The following is a 26,976-nucleotide window of genomic DNA, read 5'->3' as shown; positions in this document are numbered from 1 at the left end:
TGCCTTGTGCTAAATAGATGCAGACAGGTACAGCCTGGACAGAGTTCAGTAGCAACTTAGAGGAAATTATCTCTAACCTCAAGTCAGCCCTTTATTTCTGCATGTTTAATTGAGAATACACTACTAGAGCTAACCACAGGCAAAACTGTAGCAACAGAGATTAATACAAGCATATTTTTAAAGCCTCTACTGAACTAGGGCCTGAAGTGAATACCTCACTTGGGAAGGGGGAATTATTGTCAGAATACCTGCATCTCTAACAGGCTATTGGCAACTCCTTTCAAAACTGGTTCTGACATACTCTTGTTTTCAACATCCTATTAGCAACTCTACTTGGGAAGCAATGGAATTAATTTAGAGAAATGGTTCAGAAAAACAGATGGGTTGCATGTCACATCTGGGCTCCTTCAAAACCTGCTTCCTTCCTGTATTTTCAGAAAACTCACCAATACCAAAGGGAACAGCAGTTATGAACCCCATATGCTTTGAATACATAAAGCACCTATATTCTAGTCCTAAAGCTGTTTGGCAAGCCCTTTTGTTTCTTAGAAAAACTAGGCTGTAAGACTTGGTGACCTTTTTGTTTATAATATTCATCCATTCAATACTGCTGACAAAGTGACTGCTTCCTTTGATGGCTTGTGATGAGCCTTGCCAAGTTAAACAAAGGACTGCCTGCTATTAATCTGCTCTTCTGACTTCTCTCTTATTAGGCAGAACCTTTTATCAAACAACTATAATAACTATAAATACTTCAGATTAATTCACAGTAGCCACCACAGCAAAGACAAAACATTTTCAGGACAGGTGACAACTTCCAAAGTCTGATGGAAAGAAAGACTCTCACATCTAGAGTGTCTGAAGTGGCTGCACCTTTGGATCAGATTCCCTGCAGAGGTCCCTGCAAACACTCCCTGACTCTGTGATCTACCAGGAGTGTGCAGGGACACACTCCTCACATTCAGACCCAGACTATTCTACACAGCCCATGAGGCACATCAGCCCTGTTTCAGTACTACTTTACAGGTACCTGTTAAGGACCCTTTGGGCTGTTCTCATCCCACCAGGTGTGCTTGTTCCTCAGTGCCCCTGGAAGTCCTGGTCCCCTGGCCCACAGCTTGGGCTAAAAACCCAGGGCATGTTGCCTCCACCTGGTAAGAAGTATTGAGTGTGGATAACCCTATCATTTATTCTGAAGTAATTCAGAAGGCTTTAGTGCATTAAATAAGTTCATAGTAGAGCAAGATCATTTTAGAAATTTTATTAATATGCATTACAGCTTAGCAGAGGTATGTATAGAAGTTACAGTCTGTGTATGCCCAAATCAACTTCACTCACTTCAGTAGGAAATGAGACAATCAAAATATGATTCACTAGAAAGAAATGAACCAGGGCCTTTTCACTGACAAACTGCAGAAAAACAGATTGATCACAAACACCCAAGAGAAAGATGTGTGTGTGTAGAACAGGAGCAACAGTGCTATACGAGCTACAGATGAACATTTGTCTTAGCAAATAATTTTCAATCAGTAACATTTGTTATTCTTAAGGTAAAAATAGCAACGTTTATTTTGAAATAAAATAACAAAATAAAGGTTCACTGAGGCAGTGAGCTGAAGTGGGACCAAAGTTTCCTTCTTAATAGACTGACCCCTTGCTATCAACCTTCAAAGAAAAATACAACTCCTGAATCAAAACATTTATATTCTTCTTTATTTGCTTTTCTTGTTGTTACAGGAGCTGCTTTGCCAGATGGTGGTTAGCAGATGAGCAGTTCCCAGTGATGTGGTTCTCTGACCTGTACTGCTGATGGACATGGTATTTAAGGGCTACTGGTTCAGCAAATAACATCTGGGTGACAGATCCTTTCAGGACAGGTGACAGCCCTGTCAAAAACACCACCAAAGGAAACCTGTGACATCTGCAGCAGCAGAGGCACTTATGACGCTCTCCTGACTTTTCTGGGAGAATTTCAACAGGAGAGGGCGGTGCAGGCACAAGTGAACATCTCCCAGTGAATGATTACAGCTTCCTGATCATAGGTTTCAAGGAGAGAAGCTACCCTTGGTGTCCCTTCTGGATTCTCTGGAGGGCTGTTGTACTCCATGGCTTCAGCTTGCTCCAGACAGTACTGATTAACAGCAGTAGTAATTTTATTGGAACTGTCTTATAAACAACATCTGCTAAGAGGAAAGAAATTGAATTTTATTTTTTTAGGATTTCTCATTTTTCATTGAAATTCATAGAAGTTTTCAGAAGAACTTTTAGGAGCCTACAAGAAATAGATAGCTCTGACACAAACTCCTACCTTGCCTTTTTCCCCATCCTACCCCCCTCTGCCCCAGTTTATTCATCAATTCTCTAACACTAGCAACAATCTCCTATATTATGGCTAAATTAAATGTACCAATTGATTAATATTATACATACTTATTGAACATATCCTATTTTCCCATGGAATATGTGTCTAAGAGCATCAGTTTCACAGTGTTCAGATGTACTGACAAACATTAGGAGAACTTCCCATATTTATCTGTTGCAGCCGGCAGCAAAAATGAGGATCACATTTCAAATTCTTAGACCTTCCTCAGAAAAACAGAGTTGTTTTTATTTCAAACCTTTCAGGATGTCTGGGAGAGAAATAGTTAAAAATAAAATTTTATTAAGGTCAGCAGAGACAGCATCATGATTTCCATGTTTTCCGTCTTCTCCAGATATGGAATGATTTCTTCTAACAATACAGAACAAAATACTATTTAGCATGAGAAGCAAATTGAGGCTGTGTTTTATCTTTTTCCTTTGCCAAAACAATGGCACTGTCAGCAATATAACCTTGAATGTCTTCATTTTCATACATTAACCCTTTGAGCCCTGTAAATTTAAGCAGTATTTTTGACTAACAAAGGAGAAAGTGCATTCTAAACTCCTGAAACAATGGAGAACAGAAATTTTAATTAAAGTTTTCCTTGTACACACATATAACCCTCCCTTTAGCAACAAAAAACCCTTTTAAAATTAAACTTATCATGCTGAAATAATTAACATAACTCCTGGGAAAAATGCATAATCTTTGCATACCAAATGCCAAAATGTCTAAATTAACCGTGTTTAATAAATATTACATTTCTCTTTGAGTACATACACTCAGTTAATCATGCATTGATAGGCAGAAAATATCTTTAAAGCTTGAGGTATTGTAATCTAAGCATTTTACATTTGACTGGTGTTCTGGTCCTTGCAGGTCCCTGAAGGGCTCAAATCTTTGATCCTCAGCTGGAATAACTTTGAAAAGACCAGGAACCTCACATCAGCAGTGCTGCCACTCCAGATGCCATCCTGCTGCTCTTGGGGGAATGGCTGAGCATCCCCGTGTGCAGCACCGAGCTCGGGGCCATGGACTGCTCCTCTCTTCTGGGCAGGGTGGCAGCTTCAGTGGGCAGCCAAGCTGGCTCTATGCTCATGCTTCATGAGGCCCACCAAAGTCATTATTTGGTACTTGTTTTGCCCCCAGAGCTTGGTACAAGGATGATCCTTTATTTCAGGATATTCCTTATCAGCAGGGAGTGAATTTACAGGAGGAAATAGAAGTGATAGACCCTATCTCTGTACTTTTGAGGCACTTCTTTTCAAGCCTGTCTGTTTATAATGCTCATTTAAAGTCAAATTTCACTCTCTCTCAATACCCAAAAGGGTGCAGTAAAAAATTAACATCATTATTTGTTGTGCTTAGCAAGATTTAAATGTGGCTCAAAAAAAAAAAAAAAAACCACCCAACCTTGACTGCAAAATTACATGGGTGTATGACTCTTCTTAGGTGAAGAGTAACAGAATTCAAATATAAGAGCAACAGAATTTCATTCAGTCTCCTGTATTTATCAACACTCCTCCACCCTGGAATCAACTACATCCAACCCTTAGTTTCCAAAATACATAATCACAGCCAGAGGATGATTCAGTCCAGCTAAGGGATGTGTTGATCCATAACATCTACTCATTCCAAGCCTCTGCTTCCAAAATTCAAGGTGCACTTGCATCCCAGCTGCAATGGTCCTCAGCCATAACTGCAGCCCCTCTACAAGGTCTTTTAAATTGAGAGACCAGCCCTGGCCTAGCCAGTCACTTTAATAGATATATGTAATCTTTAGAATCATAATGAAAGCAAGTTATGAGCATTGTTGTACCACTCAGCAGCTAAGTACATAACAGCTGTATTTAAAAGTAGCCACTATCAGCCAGTGAAAGCAAATTAATTATTTAGATATATTTATAGGATTTATAGGTCAGCTGAAGCTAAAGCTAGTTAATTGAAATCCTGATAACCGATTGAAGCCTGTGCTCAATCCTATACTGTGAAATGCAAAGTCTTTATTAAATAAAGCCATTAAGAAGGATGATAATCCCTGTGGCCTTAAATATGAATAAGGTGCAATGTAAATAATAAAAGGCAAAAATCCAATTTTCATGCAGTGAACTTTCAAATACTCCGCTGTTTCCATTAAATTACCTTTTATTCAGCATATTGTAATGGCACTGAGGGCACATCAGGCTTCCTTGTAATACAGTTATTGTTCAGCATAAAACCTGGTTTTTAACTTGAAGCAGAAAAGGGAAATATTTTATTTGGCTTCTCTCATATGTCAAATGACATGAAAATTGAGAACAAAAGCTTCACAGATGCAATAAAAGAGAAAATAAAGGAAAACTAAACATATGCAAACAAAAAAAAAACCAACCCAGAATGTGAAGACAAAAGAAAGAAAGAGGGTACATAATAGTACTTTTCCAGTTAATTTTACAGCAATTTAATATTAGGAAATAGAACAGGAAAACAATTTCAGCAACTAAAGTAACTAAACTTGACTATAAGCCAAACAGAGCTGTAGCACACAGCAAAGGAGTGGAACTCGTGTGAAATGTCTGTCACACTCCTTCCAAACATGAGGATGATGACAAGAGCTTGAGTGAATCAAGTGCCCAAGTCTGGAGGCGTGTGATCATTCCCTGGTTCTGCGTGCTGGTAGTGGGTCCCTCTGGCCGTGCTTTAACTTCTCATCCACAACGGAAGCACTGATATTTACTGCTTTCTATGAAGGATTCTATGGAGTTAAGAAACACTAACTAAAGATTCCTGTACTTATTGAAGAACTGGAAACTGTAACATAAGGTCAAGAATTTACTGTTATTGCTCACAGAAAGGACACCCATTGCAAAATATAAACGATCCATTAAAGATGAGACTATATTTGTTATGAATGTCAAATGATTTTTCCACTATAATTTTTTTCTGCAAATCAGAGGAATTCCTCCAGCAAAGCTGTGATGGAATAAAGATAAGAGAATGACTATTTTTATTCAATTCTATATTCAATTTGGAAGCATTACATCCAAAGAAACCTTTCAGCACAAAAATACAATTTTCCTTGTAGCATCTTCATACTACATCACAATGTTTAAAGAAGCAATGGTAGAAATGCGAACTGCTGTAACCTCATTAAACACATACAGATGCATTCTGCAATATTTACTTTTCACTGTCTATAGTTGTGCATCGCTGCATTGGGCCCATGGACAGGTAATAATTAGCATTGACTCCATGATTCACAGGTTGATCAGTGCCTTTATTATATCATTATTAAGAAACCCATAGCTTTTACAGACAGTAACAATACACCTGGAGCTAATTGGTCCATCCATCCAAACACCATCACCATTGGCTAATTAAGAAACCACCCTTAGGTAAACAAATCTCCATAACATTCCACATGTTCACAATAACAGGTGCAGCAAGTGAAGATAAGAATTGTTTCTCGTTCTTTTCTCTGATCTTCTCACAGCCTTTCCCAGAAAGGCCTGGGAAAGTTATGTGTTGCTCTCTGTGGCCAGAGAGCTGCTGTCACAGCTGTGTCTGCCACGTCCTCTTTTCTGTGCTCATTCTCTGGTCATGGAGTCACAAAATCACAGAACAGTTTGAGATGGAAGAGACCCAAAAGATCATCTAGTTCCAACCCCACTACCAGTGGCAGGGACACCTACTGACCAGATTGCTCCAGGCTCCATCTAATCTGGCCTTGAACACTTCCAGGGATGGGGCATCCACAACTTTTCAGGGAAACCTGTTCCAGTGCCTCATCAGCCCTCACAGCAAAGAATTTGTTCCTTATATCTAATCTAAATCTACCCTCTTCCAGTTAAAAGCTGTTACCCCATGTCCTGTAACTACAGGCCCTGGTGAAAAAAATCTCTATACATCTGTCTTGCAAGCCCCTTTTAGGTACCATAGGGCTGTAATAAGGTCTCCTTGGAATGTTCTCTTCTTCAGGCTGAACAAACCCAAGTCTCTCAGCCTGTCTTGCCAAGAGTGCTCCAGCCTTCCTCTGGACCCACTCTAACAGGTCTACATATGTCTTGTAAGGTGGGGTCTATTGAGAGTGAGGTAGGGTAGAATGACCTCCCTCAATCTGCTGGCCCTGCTGCTTTGGGTGCAGGTCAGGACACATCTGAACTTCCAGGCTGCGAGCACATGTGGTCAGCTCATGCCTGGCTTTCCATGCAGCAGTATCCTGAAGTCTTTCTAGGCAGAGTGGTTCCCAGTCCATTTGTACCCTGGTCTGTAGTGATAGTGGTGCTTGCCAGAGGGGCAGCACCTTGCACCTGGCCTGGCTGAACTTGCCATGGTTCCCCTGGATGGCACACCTTCTCTCAAGAGTATCAATGGTACCACTTGGGTCATCAGCACGTTTGCTGAGGGTGAACTCAAATCCTATGTCTATGTTATTAATAAAGATACTGAACAGTACTGGTCCCAGTAAAGAACCTAAGGAACGCCACATGGTGTCCATATCTCCATTTGGACATCAGCCATTCATTTGGTCCATCTCTGCTCCAATGCTGCTCACATGCAAAATGAATAGGGAGTGTCAAAGCTCAGAAACAGATCTGCTCCACAGGCTGTCTGCTGCCCCACACAGAGAGGATCCTGGGACAAAGGGGTGATGGCAATGGGGCAGAGACAATGTCAAGGGGTGATGGCAATGGGTCAGAGACAATGTCAAGGGGAGACGGCAATGGGGACATTAAGCTGCTGCTGCCCAGGCAGATGTAAGCAGCAAGGGCCACTAGAAGCATGGGATGTGACAGGGGCACAGAGCTGTCACCTCCCATCAAGCCTGAGTGAAAACATCCTCCTACACCCCAACAGAACCAAACCCCTCCATGGTCTGAACCCATGGGGAACATGTTGACAAGAACACAGCCTCCATGTGAGATCTTTATTCCTGGCAAAATTGTTTCCTTTTGCTTCTTGCATGTGCAAAGAAACAAAATACAATAAGAAAGAAAAAGCAAATCTATTAATGGCATGCAGAGCAGAAAATAGTAACACCTGACAGACCTACAGTGAAGTAACACAACAACTCCATCTGTGCAAACCATTATCTTGAATAATATTTTCACCAAGTCAATGAAGCAAAGCTATTTGAATGATGTTTCTCAAGCTTTTATTCCTAGGAAGGACACTATTGCCTTCCAGCAACACTCTCCAAAATGGTTCTACTGAGGTGCTACAATATTGTTACTTACTATGGTAGTGATTTCTCACACCTCCCACCAAACAGAGTCAGAGTCCTAAAGAGCAGATCTGTCAAGTAGCAGATTACTCACATTCCTTCATTAATTACTGAAAAAAGCCACAAAAACCAGAAGAGTGTATATTTAATCTCACTCAGACAAAGCTACTGAACAGCTAGGATACTGAACATTACAAGGATCAGAATCTCCTCATACTATTGCTCTCTTGGAGCTGCAACTACTTGACATCAAAAAAATGAAATATTGCTATAGAGGCATCATTTAATGCTCTTTTAAACTCTTCAGGGGAGGGGGGAAAAAACCCACCAAAAAACCCCCCTGAAGTAACCTTTACTGTTTTACCTGACATTCATTCTGGTCTTTATCTGCTTGCTGCCAATTGCTCTGAGTTTACACACTAATGAGACAACTGCAGGCTGACCACAGTGTGTGATCAGTGTTTAACTTCTATTTATTTCACCAGCACTGAACAGGAACCACTGATCTGGTAAGTCACTACCCAAAACTCATGAGCTGACTCAATTAAAAAAGCACATATTCATCAAAAGCATCAGACCAGTTGAGGAACCTCAAATCTATCCTATTTCCTGCCGTCTCTTAATTCAATTGTGAGCTCAGAATTTTTTCACCCCAGTCCCTGCATCAACAAAAAAGTCTCCCAAATGATAACTATGGAGATTATAAAGGAAATACGCTTCTCCTACATCCAAGATCCTAAAAAAACCACCTGTCTTTCACCACAATTTTCATAACCAGATGAATTAATTCTCAAACGACCAAAAAGGAAAACCCTCTCTGGCAGGACAGCATTCTAGCGTACAAAATACTCATTAGATGAAGAGTATTGCTGAGGGAATCACAGAATCATCAAGGTTAGAAGAAACCTTCAAGATTATCCACCCAGCACCACCAAAATAACCCCTAAACCATATTCCCAAGTGACACATTCAGATGCCTCTTGAATACTTCCAGAGATGATGACTCCATTCACTCCAAAGCCTAACCAGTCTTTCAGTGATTTTTTTTTTCTAATATCTAATCTGAACTTCTCCTAGTGCAACTTAAGGCAATTTCCTTTCATCTCTTCACCTGAGAAAGGAAGAATTTAAACTTCTATTTTGTATAAAATCAAACTAACAAAAAGCCAAAACACATGAAGGAAGCTGGAAAAAATGGAACACCACCTGGAATTTTTAAGCCTCATTTGATGAAGAACAAAGAACTACAAAGAACTGAAGAACACCAGCCATTGGCAACATCCCCTCTTCTCCTCGGTACGGTACTCGTTTTATTGTCACCTCTGTACACCCTGAATTCTCCTCCCATGTTCACTGGCCAGAGACTGTTGCCCCTGTCTCTGTTTTCTAAGCAGCCTGTGTGAAGATTGGTCAAAGCAGGCTGAGTCTTGGGAGTGTAAATTCAAAGCACAACAACAAAGCACAAGCCCAGCAACTCCTTTCTTGCTGTAGCAATGAGGAAGGTGCTCATCAGCAACAGCTGATCAAGTCACTGGTGCAGCACAGGTTTCTGAGCTCAGAGAACGGGGTACAAAGACAAAGTTCAGTGTGGTCTCCAAATCTTATTATTGACTGCACTTGAAAACCAACCTACAATGCTGTCAGGGCAAATTCTCCCTAAATACGCCCCTCATATTTTTAAGATGAGGCTATCACATAAGCTCTACTCCCACAGGAAACTGAGCTTCCAAAATGTTCCTCTCTCATCTTCTGCCCAGCCCTGTGCTGCCTTTCAGTATGATTCTACTTGGTACAGTCATTCTATCATGAGCTACACCAGGCATCCCCCTCTCCCAGGGTCCCTGACCACTAGCACCACCAGTGACTCATGAAGCTCTTAATCACTCATGTTGAAGGAGTTCATCTTCTGGGTCCTTCTCTGAGCTCCTCACACAGACAAAAAGGTGACAATGCTCATCCTGAAAGGTGGGTTCTGCAATATAGACTAGAAAGGATGTGCTAATTTGGGAGGTTAAAAATTCAACAAGCAGGAGTGACGGCACAGGCAGGTGCCCTAGCCCACTGAAAAGCGAGAATTCATGTGAAGAACGAGGACAGGAGAACAAGAGCTCAGGTCCTGGACAGACTGCTCCTGCACACTACTGACTGCTGGATGTCTTCAAATGTGGCAAAGCACTACAGGAAGGACACGATGACACAGATCCTTTGCTGGATCTTCTGTTACCACTACCAACAAAGCACTTTGCTTCTGGTATTCCTATTTTTTGTATCTTTTTAAAGGTCGGTGAAACAACTGGGAGAGGAGATGCATTAAAAGCACAACAAACTCCCCCCAGTCCTCCAGATAATCACAGTGCTTGAAGCACCAAACCTATTTCCTGCTCTCATTTATGGGGGTAGACAGGGCTTGTCTCTCTTCTCTACACACTGCACAAGGCATCAAATTAAATGCTGTATCTTGTTGTTTTGTGGTTTTTTAATACAACAGGTAAAACCAATTCTTAGCAACAGTGATTTCAGCAGTATGAAATTCATATAAAATGAACATTACAAGTGGAGAAACTGGAAAGCAAACTGGCAAAAGAAAGAAAGAAAGAAACTGACTCTTGAACACCTCTGTACTTCTTGTAGTGTGCTGCTAACAAGACAAAGGGAGGAAAACACCAACCTTCCCTTTAGCTACTTGCTTCCTGATTTTAGAAGCTAGGTATGAAGGGGAGATGGCCATTTAATCCTGGACATTAAGTTCTTGTTTTTTAGGAAGCAGAAAATTACATGTCCCTGGCTGAACAATATCATTACAGATGATGAAACCTCCACAGTCCCTTCTTTAAAATGTGCTGAATTATTTTTAACAGTAGCAACCATCATAGAAGTTTACACTCAGACAGAAGTGAGACTAACTGCACATAAAAGAAGTCCTGTGTTTATCAAAAGAACAGATAAAACTCTAGGAAAAAATGGATTTTCTCTTCTGCAATATAGATCAAAGGTAACATGCTTTTCTTTTATAAAAAATTTACTAATTTTTAAAAAGGTGTAATTGGTTCAGATTTTACATTGCTGCATGACTGTGAAATATAATAGTCAGATGTTCCCCACTAAGATCTAACACTATGATTACCTACACAGCAGAAGAGAATAAGTAAAAAATTTCATCTCATGGTTGTCAGCTACTATTTTACTGTATTTTATGACGTGTGTGTATGACTCTATTTTCCCAGGAGGGTTTATGATTTGTTTTAGAAAGAGCATATGCAAAAGAATGAGGCTCTCCACACAAAAGCTCTTGGCTGAAATGCAAGATGCTCTGGACTGAACACAAAGATGTCCTCGCCTGCCTCTTCCACAGCGTTGCACCCTCCCTGCACAGAGCTGGGCAAGCAGCAGGAGCCCCGGCACGGATGCATCGTGCCCACTCAACATGCTACAGATCCCACTTCTGTCAGGAAAGTCTGTGCTATTTCTGTGCCTCATCTCATGACATTTTTTTAGCATGCAATTACAAGGAGGCTCAGCAATGAGCATCAGAAGAGCCCGTCACAACTTGTCCCAGCATCCTCGAGGAACGAGCGCCTTGCAGCACATCGGGACCCATTCCACTTCCTCCTCTCCAGCCAACCCCTTGCTGGACATCCCTTCTCCCTCACACAACAAGCACAGGGCTGTGGTTTTGGGGTGCAACAGGAGGCTGTGTGTGTGCACTCTTATGATCCCTCGAGGACATGTACTCTGCAACAGGGGCTCCCCACAAGCACGTGGCCGGAGATGTGGCCGGACCAGCCACTGAACTGTGACACAACACACGCCTGTGTCTGACAGTAATGCACAGTTTATTACATATGGACACAAGAATGCATGGAACAGGCCAACCTGACAAGAAAATATACATTCAGGGAGATAGATATACAGATAGATATAAATATATATAGTATACATACCTATATTTGAGTGTTTACAGACAACTAAATGTAAGTTGAAGTCAATCAAAACAAAATCTTCCTTCTACTTCCTTCTAATTCCTTCTACTTCACAGCATTAAAATAATTACAAATTCATAAATTATTCCTGTTATTGGAAATGAAAATATATTGATTTGTTTATAAGAACAACAATATTGTAAACCTGGTACAAGCTGAAATAAAAGCATTTCAAAACACATATGAAGGCAGCCAGTAAAGAGACAGCCTACTAAATGCTGTTAAAGCTGTTTCAAAATTAATTTAGAAATTAAAAAGTAAATTTATAAAATCATGTCTTTTTATAGTAAGTCACAGAGGAGTTTTTTATTGGAATTGGCCTGAAAGTAATCCACAAATAAACATGTTCAATAATATTTACTGAAATGATCATTTAGGAAAGTAAATACGATAGTGCCTGTGTTTGGCTGACTCCTTAGCTGTTGCAGGGAAGGCAATCAAGAGGCAGCACATCAAACACAGCAGTGCCCCCTTCATTTGGTTAGGGCTGTAATATCTTAACCCAAAGGTCCATCTAGTACTGCACAGTCAACATTTTAAATCTCTTTTCCCTCTATGCTTCTTGCACCTAAACCCACTTCAGAGATACAACTGCAGCAATTAATTGAACCTTCGTCCAGAAGGGGAAAGACTGTAACAGCTTAATGAGACAGTAATACATATTAAAATCAATATTATTCAGATTATGCATCTATTCTAGTCCTCCCTCTGAAAATAACCGAGACTGTAGGAGAAATGATCATTAGCATTTTGATAAAAATCTGGCCAGCCTTCTGTTAAAATACTTTCTCTTTAAAGTAAAACTGGGATTTGTTATCTTATACAAGCAGACCACTCTAAAATTAGCAATGGCAAATTCATATTCGTTTGCATCAGATTTTAAAAAAACTTGGAAAAAAATTAATGCTAACTTGCCTGAATAATCAGACTCTTGTGCTTGTTGCTGTAGCAGTGGAAAGACACTCTAAGCATTGCTTCTTAGTCAATCTCTTCTCATAAATACCATTTTTGTGCACAGAAAGGCACTCCTTAACCATATACAGCATTAGTTTCACTTGTCTGATAAATCATATTCCTGTTGACAGCCAACATGAGGGACGAATTCCTCCCTACCACAAATCCTTTAGGTATCTAAGAAAAAAAAAAGGAGGCTGAATACTACAAAGCAGGAAAGGGTTTTGCACCTTTGTCCCATTGCCACTGCAAGTGGACAAAAATTCCTCAGCATTCCTGAGTCAAATTATATTATGCAAACACCATGGTGAAAGAAAACAGTTCCATCTCTCCCTTTTTTAAATTAGCAAATCCCGCAGCCTTCCTTCTTCTCCTGGCACCCAGTGCTGTGAACCAGACAGCTAAAGCCCTCTTGTTTCCAAAATGAGACAAGATGGAGACCTGCTGCAGAAATAGCTTTAAATTGTTCAGGAGGATCTGTGTCCCTCGGAAACCCCTGCCCTCGGTCAACCACATGCAAACAGACCAGTCACACCAAAAGTCCCAACCACTCCGACAGGACAAGAAGCCAAACTTCAGCAGGGGCCAACCCATGCTTTGAAAGTGCCAGAAACCAGTTGTAAGACAAAGCCAAGCAAGTTTTTCACTGTTTAACCCCTCAATAGCTGGCCTGCAGATGTGAGAGACTGAGCCCAGTGCCAGGTGACGAGTCCTTCCACTGGCACCCGAAGAGCTCCATCAGCTTCTTTGGGCAGATATTCAGCTGCCCATCACCTCAGTTCACAGGTCACCCCAGCTGATAGCAATCACTGAGCAGCAAGTTCTGTGGAACCAATGGAACTTATGCTCAAAAGACTGGTCAGAAAGTGCTCTTGATTCCAGATGTTTTACATTTTTCTCTCTGCTTTTGAAAACAAAATGTCTTTTTAATACCAAAAGTAATACTCTCTCCTTCTGTTCTTCCCCTAAGAGCCATCTCATGTACATGCATCATTAAATTAATGTTTGTTCTGTCTAACGGAATAAAACCATTCAAATTACATACAAAGACAATTAGATTAAATTATTAGGTGCATGCTCTGGGTTTTTCTTTTTAAAGCTATTCAAACACTTTTAAAGGTTTTTCAGCAATCCTCTAGCAACATAAGCAAAACTTCCCACAAAGAGGAGGTAACAAGTTTAACATTACTGCTGAGGAAGACGGTAATGGAGCCAAGTGAGTAAAACTAGTACATCAGCAACCCCCCACCACCCCATACAGCCAGGAAAAGGCATGGCTCAAGCTGCCAGAGGAATCCAAATTAGCAAAAGAAAGAGGATATGGGGCTGGTATATGGGGAGAACCTGTTCCCAGGCCCATCTGCATCATGCACAGAAACAAATTTTTCTCATTTTTTAATTATCTCTATCTTTTTTTTTTTTTTCTTTTTTTGTGGTGCAAAATGGTCAGACCAGTAACTTTCCAGCCAAAGCACCAGGCTGCTCCAAGCAAGAGGCTTCTGTCATTAGGAGCAGCTTGTTTTGGTGCAAGACTAGGGATAAATAGGTAGCTTTCAGCTGGCACTGTATTTTCCCCATCACTCCCTCCCCAGCTGCAGAAGCACAGCTGCTGTGGGAGCTGGGCAATGCCAAGGTCATGCAACTTTCTCAGATCCTGTAGTTTATCCTTGTCCAGGCGCTCATGTCCTATTAGAACTAATCCTGGGTTCTTCTCATGACAGCTCATGGCAGATTGGGAAAACCTGCTGTAAAATATCAGATTTTAAAAGGACTGCATTGAACATGTTTACAAAAATTTAGCTTGATATGTGATGAGTGAATGCAGGAAAGCTGAAACTGTGTTCACCCCCACTAGTTTTGGTCTGTAGAAGTCCCTCAACACTGAATGAGTCCAGTGCTCTAGAGGTCATCAATTACAATGTTGCAATGCTTAAAGACATTAACCAGAGTGAAATATTAGTTATTATGCCTCCTGAAGCTTAAGGAAAGGCTTCTAAGAAAGAATGATCTACAGATTTGAAAAAAAGTGTCATCTCACAACTGAAGATATTTCAGGTGGGTCACTGAAGGACAAGAGTAAACGATGGCTTTTAGCTGAAATTTAAGCACTGTTTTTTAAGAGAAACAACATGAAATATTGGACAGAATAGTGAAATTAGAGGGGACCATATAAAGTCAACAGTGAAAAACTCAAGAACTACCCAGCCTTTTCAAGATGAAATTCTAATGGGAGTACTAAACCAAAATTATGAGACAGAAGAAAAAAAATAAGAAAATACCTTCTCAGAGAAAGAAACCCTCCATGGCATAAATAAATTGCTGTAGCACTTTATGTGGCAACTTATTGATCGTGTGGACACAGCTTCATCTAGAAGGAGCCTTGTGTAGCGTCCCCCTGACCTGCAGGTACAGGCAACCAGCATCACCAGCCAGTGCCTGCAGCCTGTCTGACCTGTTGGGCACCCAGCCAGAAGCAGGAGTCTGCCTGAACATGAAGTGATAAGATTAGAAACAAGGAATACAGTGTACTATTACAGTCCATGTGCAGCATACGTCGCTGCATCCCTGCGCCGACGCTCCCCGCAAACCAAGCGCAGCATCTCTGCCAAACCCCACACAACAGCCGAAAACAGCCAGCAAAGCTTCAGTGTATACAGCCAGCACTTTTCAATTTTCCCAAAACCTAGCTCCTCTAGTAATAATTCTGTGTTAATAGGGCAGCTTCCTTTGGAAGATTAAGAAGCACATGAGAGTGGGCTAGTGCTACTGGGGCAGGTTTCCAGCTGGGAAATGTGAAAGCCCAGAAAGGTCATGCAGCTTGATAGACACAAATGACCATGTTCTACAAATGCCTTGAAACCACAACAGAGCTTTAGGGCAGCTGGGCAAAAATTGCCAGGGTTGAAATGTGCAGATCTTTAGGGTTGAGCTGAGCAAGCCTATCCATCTGTCTTTGAGTAACCAGCTACCAAACACAGAACCGTGTCATATGCTAAACGTTACCAGCATCCATCATGAATCATTCAGAAGGATGACGTGCAGGGATTAAACTTAGCATTCACATTTGACATCAAGAGGAGTCCTACAGAGGCATGTCACACTGACATGTGATAGGGAGGGTTTGGGGCTAATGACACAAAGCCTTCTCCACTGTCCCACAACTTTTTTAGGTGTGACTGAGCCACTGAGCCAATTCAGAAGAAAAAGTCCACTGTCAGCACTGGCACCCTTTGGTCGCATTAGGTCCATCACACATTTTTCTAGTTTGCAAGTAAAATAACATCATCACACAGAAAAAATAATGAGTAAAAATACTCTGTTTCTGGAAAACATAACAGATGTAAAGATGACACCTGCAAATGGCACATTTTCTGGAAAGTCCAAGTGCTCAGTGAATGATGAATTTTTCTGACACAGCCCCTCAGCAATCTCTTCTCCTTTGCTCACTCATTTCTGTGGAAACAGCTTCAGCTGCTGGGGTTTTAAATACTTCTGGCTATATTTTTCACAATACCCTTTAGTATGGTAGTTAATCTCCTGTGTCAAAACACATTTTTAGCCATCTGCCAGACAAAAAGGAAATCCTCAAGATCAGAGCCTTTGACATGTGGAACATCACTCCTTTTTGGATGGCTTTATGACAAAGTTCAAGTGCTGATCAGTGAAACGACAGCATCAGAAGCAAATAAATCAAAGAGAATTAACAAAAGTAAGGTAAGTCCCTGGGTTTATGTACATGGCACACTGCTGAACAGCACTCCAGTCTGTGCAAGCCTGACCATTAAAAAGGCAAGCTGAAGACTACCCTCTCCCCAAGACAAAGCGTGTCCCCTACACAATCCTCTCCTGCTATAATATATATAAATGCATATAAACACCAGACTCCATCTGCTTCCTTTTGTGTAACCCAGGGTGGGATCTTCACCTGATAGACAACGTAACCAAAAAGGAAAGAAACAGGGGAGTGGAGAAATACTGTGAGGTCTGGTCCTTTAATCCACAGTATCCAGGCTAGGATGAGGAAGAACTCTTTAAAAAGTGACAGAATGTCCCTTTTGGAGAATTCCTACGGAATAGCTGAAAAGCTTATTTAGCAAATTAATGCTGTTCCCTTTGCCTACAAAACTTGCATGAAGCCAAGGGCTAGGAAATGGCAGCCTTCCTCCTGAAACAGAGAAATAGCTCTGCAAAGCTGACACACATGAGATGCATCCCATGCAACATGGGAGTGCAGCCCATCCGTCACTTTGCTCAGGCACGCTGACACATCATTTTCCTTATGTGCACATCTTACTCTTCACCAGTACCTACAACCTATCTGGTAAGACACCACATCCCTATCCATCACTTCAGCCATGTTCTCTCTTCTGGGAAAGAGGACATGTTTTGTTTTACTAGGTTGTTTCTTTTTCATGCAAATGTTGTTCTCAGTTTGAATTATGAGCAAATAAGCAATAAGACTTGCACCTGGAGTGGAGGATGCCTGGTTTGGGAGGAAATTACTAAAGACTTCATGCACTTAGCTGGCTATTAGATCTCAAGAACTCCTGAAGAAAATTTAAGTGATGAACTGCAATAATTGTTAAAAAAAGCCCCCAAATTCCACACTCAGTAAAGAAAGCAGATTTACCATAATGCCTCAACAATCTAAGGGAGCCATTTACTTTGACAGAACCTGAATTCCCCAAGCAATTCGTCAGTGGTAATGGAAACGGAGGAGCCAATAAATTATAACCTTGTGAGTAATGTGCCTACCATTATAAACCACTCTTAGCCTCCTGTCTATTCCCAGAGCGGGTGGGCACACAGTTGTTGGATTTCCTTTCCTTCATTCTTCCAGTGTGCTCTTTCAGCAGTAGTTCCCTTTTATAATACCATACTCTGCATTTAAACAGCTTTAATGTGAACATCTCAAAATATGCAATATCATTTAGAACAGGACTGTTGAATTTTTTTTGGTTTTGTTTTTTTTACAGGCTGAAGCAGAGGCATTGGGTTACACCATTATATACTGATATAATCACAAATATTGTTCAATCATGTATTTGTAGGTATGTGCCACTTCCACATCTCTCATACTGAAGATGTGTACCACATATCTCCAAACACCTACAGGATTTCAGGAACGTTTCTGAAGAATAGTCTTGGACAACTTTAGAAACAGCACCAGTGCCAGTTCACCCCCAGCTCAGCTCCTCTTACACTGGCTTTCAGCAGTCTGTACAGACCAAGTCTGCGACAAACTAAGGAAAAAGAAAGGCCAGAGACCTGATAAAGAAATACAAACCTCACAGAGATTTGCCCACGAGATAAACAACATGTGTTGATTTCAGAAAATAGCATCTATGCAAAGAAATTTCTCCGAAGTATAAGCTGCAGAAGCAAAATACAGGCATGATAGCAACAAAGAGGCTGACCCTGCACTGTCTTCTAAGGTTAATTAAAACTCTCACAGAAACAGATCCCTGGTGTGATTCTAACATATCGGTCCAAGGAACCGGGCAAGATTGAAGTCTGATAGAAGTGACTTTGGCTCTCTGCCATTACACTTCACAATCAGCAGTTTCCTTCCTAACCAAAAAGCCCGTAATGATATGTCCTATTTTATATACTGCATTATCTAAAATGAAAGGTAATAATTAGTAAAATAGTGTAATTTGCATTTAAGCCTCAGGCAGCAAATCTACAGCATTTCTGAAATATATGTATCACAAAGAATCACTTCTGCTTTTTTCAAGGCAGCTGAGCTGTCAAAGACCAATGCAAGAGAGAAAGGGGTGTAATTCTTCTCTTCCGTATCAGCCTCAAAAAGCTTGATTCTAGCCTGGATTGTACCATCTATTGTTTAGTACAGAGAGAGGTTCTGCGCTCTTGTCTCCAGGACTGCTCAGCAATCAGCTGTATCAGCAGCTCCAAGGAGGATTATTCTCCCCTGCTGTTTTTTTTAAAAGCAGATTAGTTCAGACTTTCTTTCACTGTAATGAACCTTGTAAGGATCAAGCACACTGCATTGATTTCCAGGATAAAATTGTGCCATCAGTCAAAAGGCCAAGCAAACACTTCCACAGACCCACTCTGTCCCAGCAGACCCACTGCCCCAGAATTACCCATTAACCCCAGCAAAGGGAAAAGGATCGCAGTTGTTAACTGTAATAGCCAAAACGTGATTCTCAAGTAATGTAATTTTGCTTTCTGTCAAATTCAGATGGGTAACAACCCTCACAGAAATGGACAACAGAATTGCCAACGCTCACCAAAGTGCTATGCAATCAAAGACAAAAAATTATAAAATGCAACGTGCTTTTATTTACTACATAATATCTGCAATAATGGCTAGGGAAGCAACCTTTTAAAAGCCTGACAATTTATGGTAAAATAATGAAAATTCAATTTCCCTAAAAATTTGCGAATAGCTTTCCCCATCAAGCATTTTATTACATATGCACACCACTGTAATATGCAAACTTGACTAGGACTTAAATATTTCATAACCAGAGATTGTCTTCTTGTTGGATGGTCACAAAAGCCTAGTGAGGGTGCAAGACCCTGCCCCTCCAACACAAACACTGCAGGTGTAATCAGCAGACCCTGCCTCCCACAGGAGACTGCCTGCCTGGACTTCAAACCAGACCATGAGATATTGCACCTTACCTAATGAATGCAAACTTCCCTTTCTATAATGGTGAAACTAAGAAGACAGAGGTTGTCTGCTGTGACAAAGCTGCAGCATTAAGCCTGGTTGAAAAACGAGGAAAAAAAGCAGAAGGCAGAATTCCATTGCTTTTCTTCTTTAAATTGGACAAGTCATTATTAAGTACCTGAGTCTCATTAAAGACTACAGCTCAATAATAAAGGATCTACCCTTCCAGAAATACTACCTAGCATATTTCAATTCCAACTCCTGGACAGAATTTTACAGAACAATGTGTGGCATTTGCCATCATTTCCTGTATGGAAAACTTCAAAACAGCCGTACGGGTTGATTCCCTTTTTTTCAGGAAAAAGAAAAATTAAATTAATTAATTGAAACATTTACTATAGCAATACCACTTCACAAGGAATCTCTACATTGACCTTTTAAAATCAAAAACCTGTACACTAAACTACAGCTCAAGTGCATTTCATTAAAAAGTCAAAGACAATTAAACATATGAAGCATATATATGACATTAAAAGTGAGATTAAGTTCACAGTTTTAAGACTGTCTCAATTCCCAAGTTTCCTGACGAGGTCCAACAGTAAATTTTCAGATCGCATGAAAGAGCAACACAGAAAAGTGGAAGGAACTGATCTTGTCCCATTCGAGCCAATGAAACCCTTGTCATGGACTTTAAAGGGCACAAGATGGGGCACTGGATTGAAGAGTTCAACAAATAAATGCACACGCTGCAGTACTCGCCTTCGATAAATCACACACCTTATACATAAAAATGAAATTACGTTCCCTTGAGAGGGGAAGCTTCAGCTTCAAACCCCGCTCCGTCCCTGTCAGGAGGGCTCTGTGGGGTGGTAGCAGCACCGGCGGCGCCCGGGAGAATTCCAGGGCTGGAGGAACACGCCGGGCTCGGACCGGCCGGGCGATGCGATCAGAGCCTCCCCCGGCAGGCAGCGGGAGGGTGGGAGCCGGCTCTGCCCGCACCTGACAGGCACCTGGCGCAGCCCGGCTAAGAGCGCTTTCGAGGCATTCTGTGGCTCACAACTCCACGTCCGGCTCTTCTACACCGGGGCAGCCCCGGGTCCCGCCGGTGCAGCAGCTGCCCCGCAGCCGGTATAAATCCACCCAAAGGGGGTGTCCCGGGGCGGTCCCGGCCGCTCCCGCCGCCCAGAGTACTTTGAGGGCATCCCCGTCCGAGCCTCCCGTCCTTAGACCGGGGGAGCTACGACAAGAGCGGGCCGCAAGTGCGGGGCAGGCTCACGGCGGTGCCCGCGGGCGGACACCCTCCGCCGCCCGCGGGACGTCCCGCCGCCAGGCCGGGGCCGCCCGGCGCTCCGCGGGACGCGCGCTCGCCCGGCCGCGCTCCCGCCCGCCCGCCCGGCCCGGCACCCACCTTTCCCAGCAGGGCGCTGCGGCTGGCGGCCGCCAGTTCCCGCAGGCTGGCGGCGGCCGAGGCGGCGGCGGCGGCGACGGCGCTGGGGGCGGCTGCGGGCTGGGGGTACGCGGGGGCCGCGGAGCCGGGGCTGCCGCTGGCGCCCCCGGCGGCGCGGGGCCGCTGCCGGATGCCGTCCAGGAGGCGGACGAGGAGGATGTTGGCGGGCAGCTCGTCCACGCCGCAGCCCACCAGGATGCGGCACTCGGGGCAGCGCAGCTCGTGGCGGGAGCTGACGATGCTCTCCAGACAACGGCGGCAGAAGGTGTGCTGGCACGGCAGCACCTTGGCCGTGGTGTCCAGGCGCTCCAGGCACACGGAGCACTCCAGAAGATCCAGCAGCGACGACTCGTCCATCGCCGCCGCCGGCTCCCGCTCCGCCGCCGCTCCGCCGCCGCTCCGCCGCCCCCTCGCCTCCGCCTCCGCCCCCGCCCCGCCGCCGCCGCCTCCGCCTCCCCTCCGCGGGGCAGCGCAGGGCCCCGACGCCCCTAGGGCCGCCGCGGCCGGCGGCGGCGAGGGAGGGGCGGCGGCGGGGCGGCGGGGGCCATCGGGGCGGCGGGTCTGCCCCCGGCGGCGGGCGGCGGCGACCTCGGGGGCTGCCTGGGCGGCGCTGCCCAGCGCCGTGCGGCGCGGCGGCGATGCCAGCGGCGGGGAGCGCGGCGGCTCGGGAGGAGGGCACCTGTCTGCCCGCGCCTGCTCCCGCCGCCCGGCGCGGCTCGGCAGCTACGGCGGGGCCCGGCGAGGCGCCCGGCGCGGCTCGGCAGCTACGGCGGGGCCCGGCGAGGCGCCCGCCGCGCCTCCGCGCGGGGCGGGGAGCGGCGGGGAGCCCCGGGGGGGCGCCCGCAGCACGGCGGCCGCCCCGCAGGCGGTCCCCGCCCGCCTCGCCGCCGCTCCGTGGCTCCCTGTAACCCGACTCGGCAGGGCTCGCCGCCCGCTTGCCGCCGCCGCTGCTCCCTCCTCCTTCTCCCGGCGGAGGCTCCTGGACAGGCCGGGTACAGGCGGAGGAGACCCCTCGGGGAAGCCAAAGGCGCCCAGGCGGGGGCGGAGGGGAGCCCCTGCGGCCGGCGCCCCGCGGAGAGCGGTGTCGGCGGCGGCGGCCGGGCGGGCAGGGCCGGCGGGCACGGCAGCCCGGGCAGCGCGCTCGGCCCGCGGGCCGCGCCATCCCTGGCGGCGCGGCGCCCCCTGGCGGGCGCGGCCGGCGGCGGCGCGGGGCCCCAGCCCGTCACCCCCGGTGCCCCGGGGCGTCCCCAAATAATTGCCATTTAATTATTAACGTATCGTACCCATCCCCGAGGGGTCCGAAAGGGTGAAAATAAGAGAGGGCGTCGCGCCTTCTCTTTCTGCCTGGTGTCCTGTGCTCCAGCCAGCTGCCTGCCCGGGTGCCGTCCAGTCTGTCGTGGCACCCGTGTCCCGAAGGCTGCAGCAGGATGTGCTTGGGTCCTGTGTGAGCTGGTGCGGTGAGGGGAGAGACCTTGTCATTTTGGAGTTAGACATCCGTGCTGCTTATTAACGGCAGGAAGTTTAAAAATATGACATACAGCCGTTTCACATGTGGACTATGCACAGAGTTTCTCCTAAGAGAAGCTGCCAACGAAGCTCTTCTTCATATAAATATTTCATTTGACAAGTCCCTTTTTGTATAACTTTTGAGTATTAATACGATTTAGGGCCCTGCTTAACCCAGACACTACAACTGAAATACATTATAGTCTTGCCAAAGAGATTTTTCATTTGTGGTCCAACCCCTAACCGAGTCTTTTCTTCTATACCTGTGCCTGTGCTGGAACAGAGCACTTTTGGAATTGAGGATTGCAATCCAAGTGCTTGCGCTGAAGCCCTCCTATCCTTCTCTTAAGTGACACTTTTAAAATTGGGTTTTTGTGAGAGCCATGTCATGATGGCTGCACAAAATCTTTCTGTCAGCTTCATGACTCCACAGTTAACTTCCAATGCACACAGAGTTGAACCTGTTGTGATAAGGGTAATCTAGACACTGTATAATAAAGTTTATTAAATTTCAGTGTGTGGAAAGCCACTAATCTCTTGCTACTCTTTTGCTACTCTAGAAGGAATATGTGTAAAGCCAAATAAAAGCAGAACAGAGTTCAGATCGTTATTTGTTGCTGAGTTATGTCCAGTAAGGTTACAACATATGCCCTTGCAGATAGAAATACTAAGCACAACAGTTTTAAACTACCATTAATACTGATTCCTGAAGAAATGTGGAACACAATGGAGGACTTTGACTTTCTCTGGAGTAAAACTGTTCATTTAAGAAAAAGAAGTAGTGGAGAACCTTTAATGATAAAAAGTGTTGTTTCAGCAAAGAGAGAGAAATGCTGGAAAGTCTGCAATTATATGCATAATTGTTTCAACACCTCAATTGCTTCCTTCAGAGGTGGAAACTTAAATATCACTGTCAAAACATAAAAGCCAAAAGTGCTGTGTTACACACCAGAATACCTCCAGTGATTAGAGGGGCACTATTCATTACTCCTTTCTTCTGGCTGCTCCAGAGTTTACAACCAAACTACCCTGTCACCAGAGTTGCCCGGTTACACAGCCCCAGAGCAGGCAAAGCACTGGAGAGCCAGCCCCCAAAGGTGATGAGAGGGTGCCTTGGTATTGGGACGGCTTAAAGTAGGTGCAGGCGTGCAAAGCACTTATTATTCAATAGAAGAAGTTACTGACGCACTTAAAATTGAAATCTGCTGTAATCCACCTGGAAAATACCCTCTTAAACAGAAGCTGGGTGCCATCACTGAAGCAGAAGCAAAGCTACATCAGGTCCCTGCAAAGGAGAGCAAGTCAGGGAGCTCTCCAACCACCCCAGAGGGCTGCAAGTGAGGGAAGGAGTTGCTGAGGGACACTGAGGAGGATGGAAGAAATGTGGAACCAGAGAAGGAGAGAGAAAAGGAGACATGAGATGAAAAATAGGTAAGGAAGAAGGAAGGGAGACAAAGATTAGGAGAGTGAAAGGTTTATACAGAAATGGCACAAAGGACAGGAGACAATAAAACCACATTTTTATGGAAGGAGGACGACACTTGCAAGTTGGCTCCAACTAGAAAAAAACACCTCTGAATTATTTGATGTCAAGAGAAGCATTTTCAGATTTACAAGTTTAGTGTGTGTTTGTGCACCTCCCTATACCTGGGACTTAATGAAAGTTAGCCCAGGCCAGGCCTAAAGGAAATGAAAGAAAAAAATATCATCCCACATACTTTTTTCTTCTTGCCAAAGAGACCATGGGAAAAGTTGCATTAGATATTAGGAAATTAAATACTCAGAGTATTAAGTTTGGAAATAGAAAGAAGATTAAGTTCTCAGAAACCTGAGATAAAACACATTGGAAAAACCAAAAAAAGATAAAGAAGATGTAACAGGTTTACTTTAAACAAATGTGGATTTTATTAATTTCCCTGTCTCAGCTGCCAAAACATCTAGCTACAGATTATAAGTGTGAAGTGATTATTTGTGAACTAATTAAATAATGTGATTAACACAGTTCTCAAGCAGAGGTGCTGCTTTACACACAGGGATGTGGCTGCACATTTTGCTGCACATTCCTTGGTGAATGTGTTTGACAAGGCAGTTGATAAGCAACTTCTGTTTCAGGCTGTGGAAGTGGCTTCACTCCCATGGTGGATGGGAGTGAGGAAGTACCCAGAGACAAGAAGAGATTCATAAAAGAAAAATACTATTGCAGGAGAGTAAAGTGATGCTGAAGCGTTCCAAGACTTCATTTGTAGTTGTCCTTAAATTACAATGTGCTAGGTATTACTTGGTGTCTCAATTCAAAATTTAAAAAATTGTTCTGCTTTCCCGTTTCTTTTCCCTGTGTGATCTCTCTTGCTATTTCATTCAAATCAGGAGAGGCTTGACAGATTTTTCTATCTGTAGCTATATCTATGTTGGTTTTGAAGGCACTTTCTCAGGACAGAAAATGAACATTGCACCTTCAGCATTGCCTTCATGTATTTGCATGCTGCTCTTTAAAATGCCCAACTCTTTTGCAGTCTTCTGCCAAATGGGATTTGATAATACAGAAATAATTCTCAATTCTTGCTTGTATGTTTGCTCTGCTTTTAAGAGTCTACAGCACAATAACTATCCATTTGCATAGTGAGAGAATATTTGCCTACTAAATAATGAGTTGCTCTATTTTTATGGTTCTTCCCAAACCTGGAAAGCATTATATGAATGATAGGCATTATTATTTTAGGTTATTCAATGTGATTAAACTTATGATGAAATTCACAGCAGTTAATTTTTACTACTGCATTTTCTCTATATGTTTAAATGATCATTCAGTTATACTTATATTACTTATTTTATTTAAACTTAGATTCAAAAAATTAAAGCATTATTGGATATTAATACCAAGCAGGGGGAAAGAGGAAAACCCATCAGCTCTGCCTTTTCATCCTTTTATTTGACCTAAAAAAATCAGGTATATTTAACAAAAAAATTCCAAATTTCAGACCATGGTAATAAAACTGCCAAACAGACAAATTTTATTATGGGATTTTCTCTCTGCTCCTTTGACTGGAGATAAGGTTTTTGATCAAGATCAGCTGATCTTTCTGTCCATCCAACCATCCAACCATCCATCCACCATCCATCCATCCATCCATCCATCCATCCATCCATCCATCCATCCATCCATCCATCCATCCATCCATCCCTCCATGTGCATATACACATATATTGCCCTCCAATGTAGAAACCTAGCAATAAAGACTGTAAAGAGTTTTTTCTTAGATGTGGAGAGGGTAACCTGTCAAAAAAAAAGACTGTACAAAACTGGTGGCTGAAAGTGCTTACAGAAGCTACAGCAGGACCACAGCCCCGAAGTACATTGCCTGTTGCAATACCTGTCCTGGCAGCATGTGTGTGACAGCCTGCCCTCACATCAAGGTCTGGAGAGGGTAGCTGAGATTCCCCCATATGAGACAGCCACAAAAAATCTGCTCATTTGGGCTCTGGATTATTTTCAGTGCCAACTTAAAAGACTCCTTAAGGAGGACGTGTTACTTTAATTGCTCTTAAAAGTATTTTAGTACTGAGGAGAAAATAGTTCCTCGCCTTGTGTTTAATAATAAAAATAACCCAGAAAAAAAATTAAATAACTTTGACCATAAAAATTACAAATAATTATTAAAACTAGACATTAGGAAAATAACTGGATTATACTGTGGTTTTGTTTCAATGAAAGTATGAATTAAAAGTGGCACGTCCTCTGACAATACATGTCCATGGCCAGTCTCAGTATGACAGCCTATCAAAGTACTGCAGTTTTCTGACAAGTTTTATCTCATTTGTGGTAGTTCAGGAGACTTTTTTAAGATATGGACAGAGGCATTGTCTGTTGTTTAGATCTTACAACACGTCCAGCCCTTCTGGAAGGCACTGCCCTTTCAATGTGATTGTAAAACCTTCCTTGGGCATGGCTTTCAAGATGCACCTTGTGCTTTTATAAAGTATAAACTTCAACTTTTTCTGTAACTTTTTCCTAGGGCCTCAAGCATTTATGAAACTACCTTCTTGCAGTGAATTTGACATGAATGCTACAAGGAGCTTTCAATCTTTGTGGGAATTAGCTTGATGGCATCAAAGGCTGAAGAGGAATATTTTCCTAGTCCTGAGGAACTTTTTCCAGTCATGAATGCAGTATACAGAACTATATTTCCTTGCCCTCTCTCGGAGTCAGTTAAACTTCTGTAAAATGATAAAACCCCACATTCTATTTATTTTGTCTTTGTCAATCATGATTGAATTTTCCTCCTGTAGCAAAACAGATTTAAAAAAAAACCCTGAAAGATATTTCAGTTAGTGATTAATTTGTTTACCCCATTAATCAAAATATTTTTTCCATTTAGTTGATTTCTTCCCACTAAATCACATGTAAAATTAACAACAGCTTTGAGGATGTCTGACAAAGTCTCTGTATTGGGTTTGCATAGCCAGGTTTTGGTAGCAGGGGGGCTACAGGGGTGCCTCCTGTGAGAGGCTGCTAGAGGGCTCCTCTCTGTGCAGTACTGTGCACTGTAAAATTCTTCCTTTCTCTGTCACACTTTTAACTTTGTAATTTTATTTTTTAAAGGAAAATTAACTTTTCTTGCATATGGTTTAGGAATAACTTTGACTTTTATTTGTAGAAGTTTGGAAGAATAAGGATTAATTACCACGTGTGAAAGAGGACACGTGTTCTTTCAATCAGCATTGACTTCTTTACACTGAAGAGGGGAAACAGCAACCAACAATGCTGGCAAAATAAATGTTTAATGGAGCACAAAGTTGTAATTTTCTTTATAGGGATGAAATGGGTACCATCTCCACAGACAGGCATATACTTAGAAATGTAGAGATGTAATATACAGAGAAATC

General features: G+C 43.2%; 1 protein-coding gene across 1 annotated transcript in view; it reads right to left on the bottom strand.

The window, feature by feature from the left end:
- SH3RF3 (SH3 domain containing ring finger 3) overlaps positions 1–21,000 on the bottom strand; it is a 253,415-nt gene extending 232,415 nt beyond the window's left edge. The window contains exon 1 of the mRNA XM_021545582.3: positions 20,548–21,000. Coding sequence (XP_021401257.2) covers positions 20,548–20,943 — 396 coding nt within the window. The 5' untranslated portion in view covers positions 20,944–21,000. The remainder of the gene's footprint in view (positions 1–20,547) is intronic.
- Positions 21,001–26,976: the final 5,976 nt, after the last annotated feature.

Source organism: Lonchura striata, chromosome 2 (assembly GCF_046129695.1).
Source record: "Lonchura striata isolate bLonStr1 chromosome 2, bLonStr1.mat, whole genome shotgun sequence".
In the NCBI taxonomy this organism is placed as follows: Eukaryota; Metazoa; Chordata; class Aves; order Passeriformes; family Estrildidae; genus Lonchura; species Lonchura striata.
This window is presented reverse-complemented; position numbering and strand designations above follow the sequence as displayed.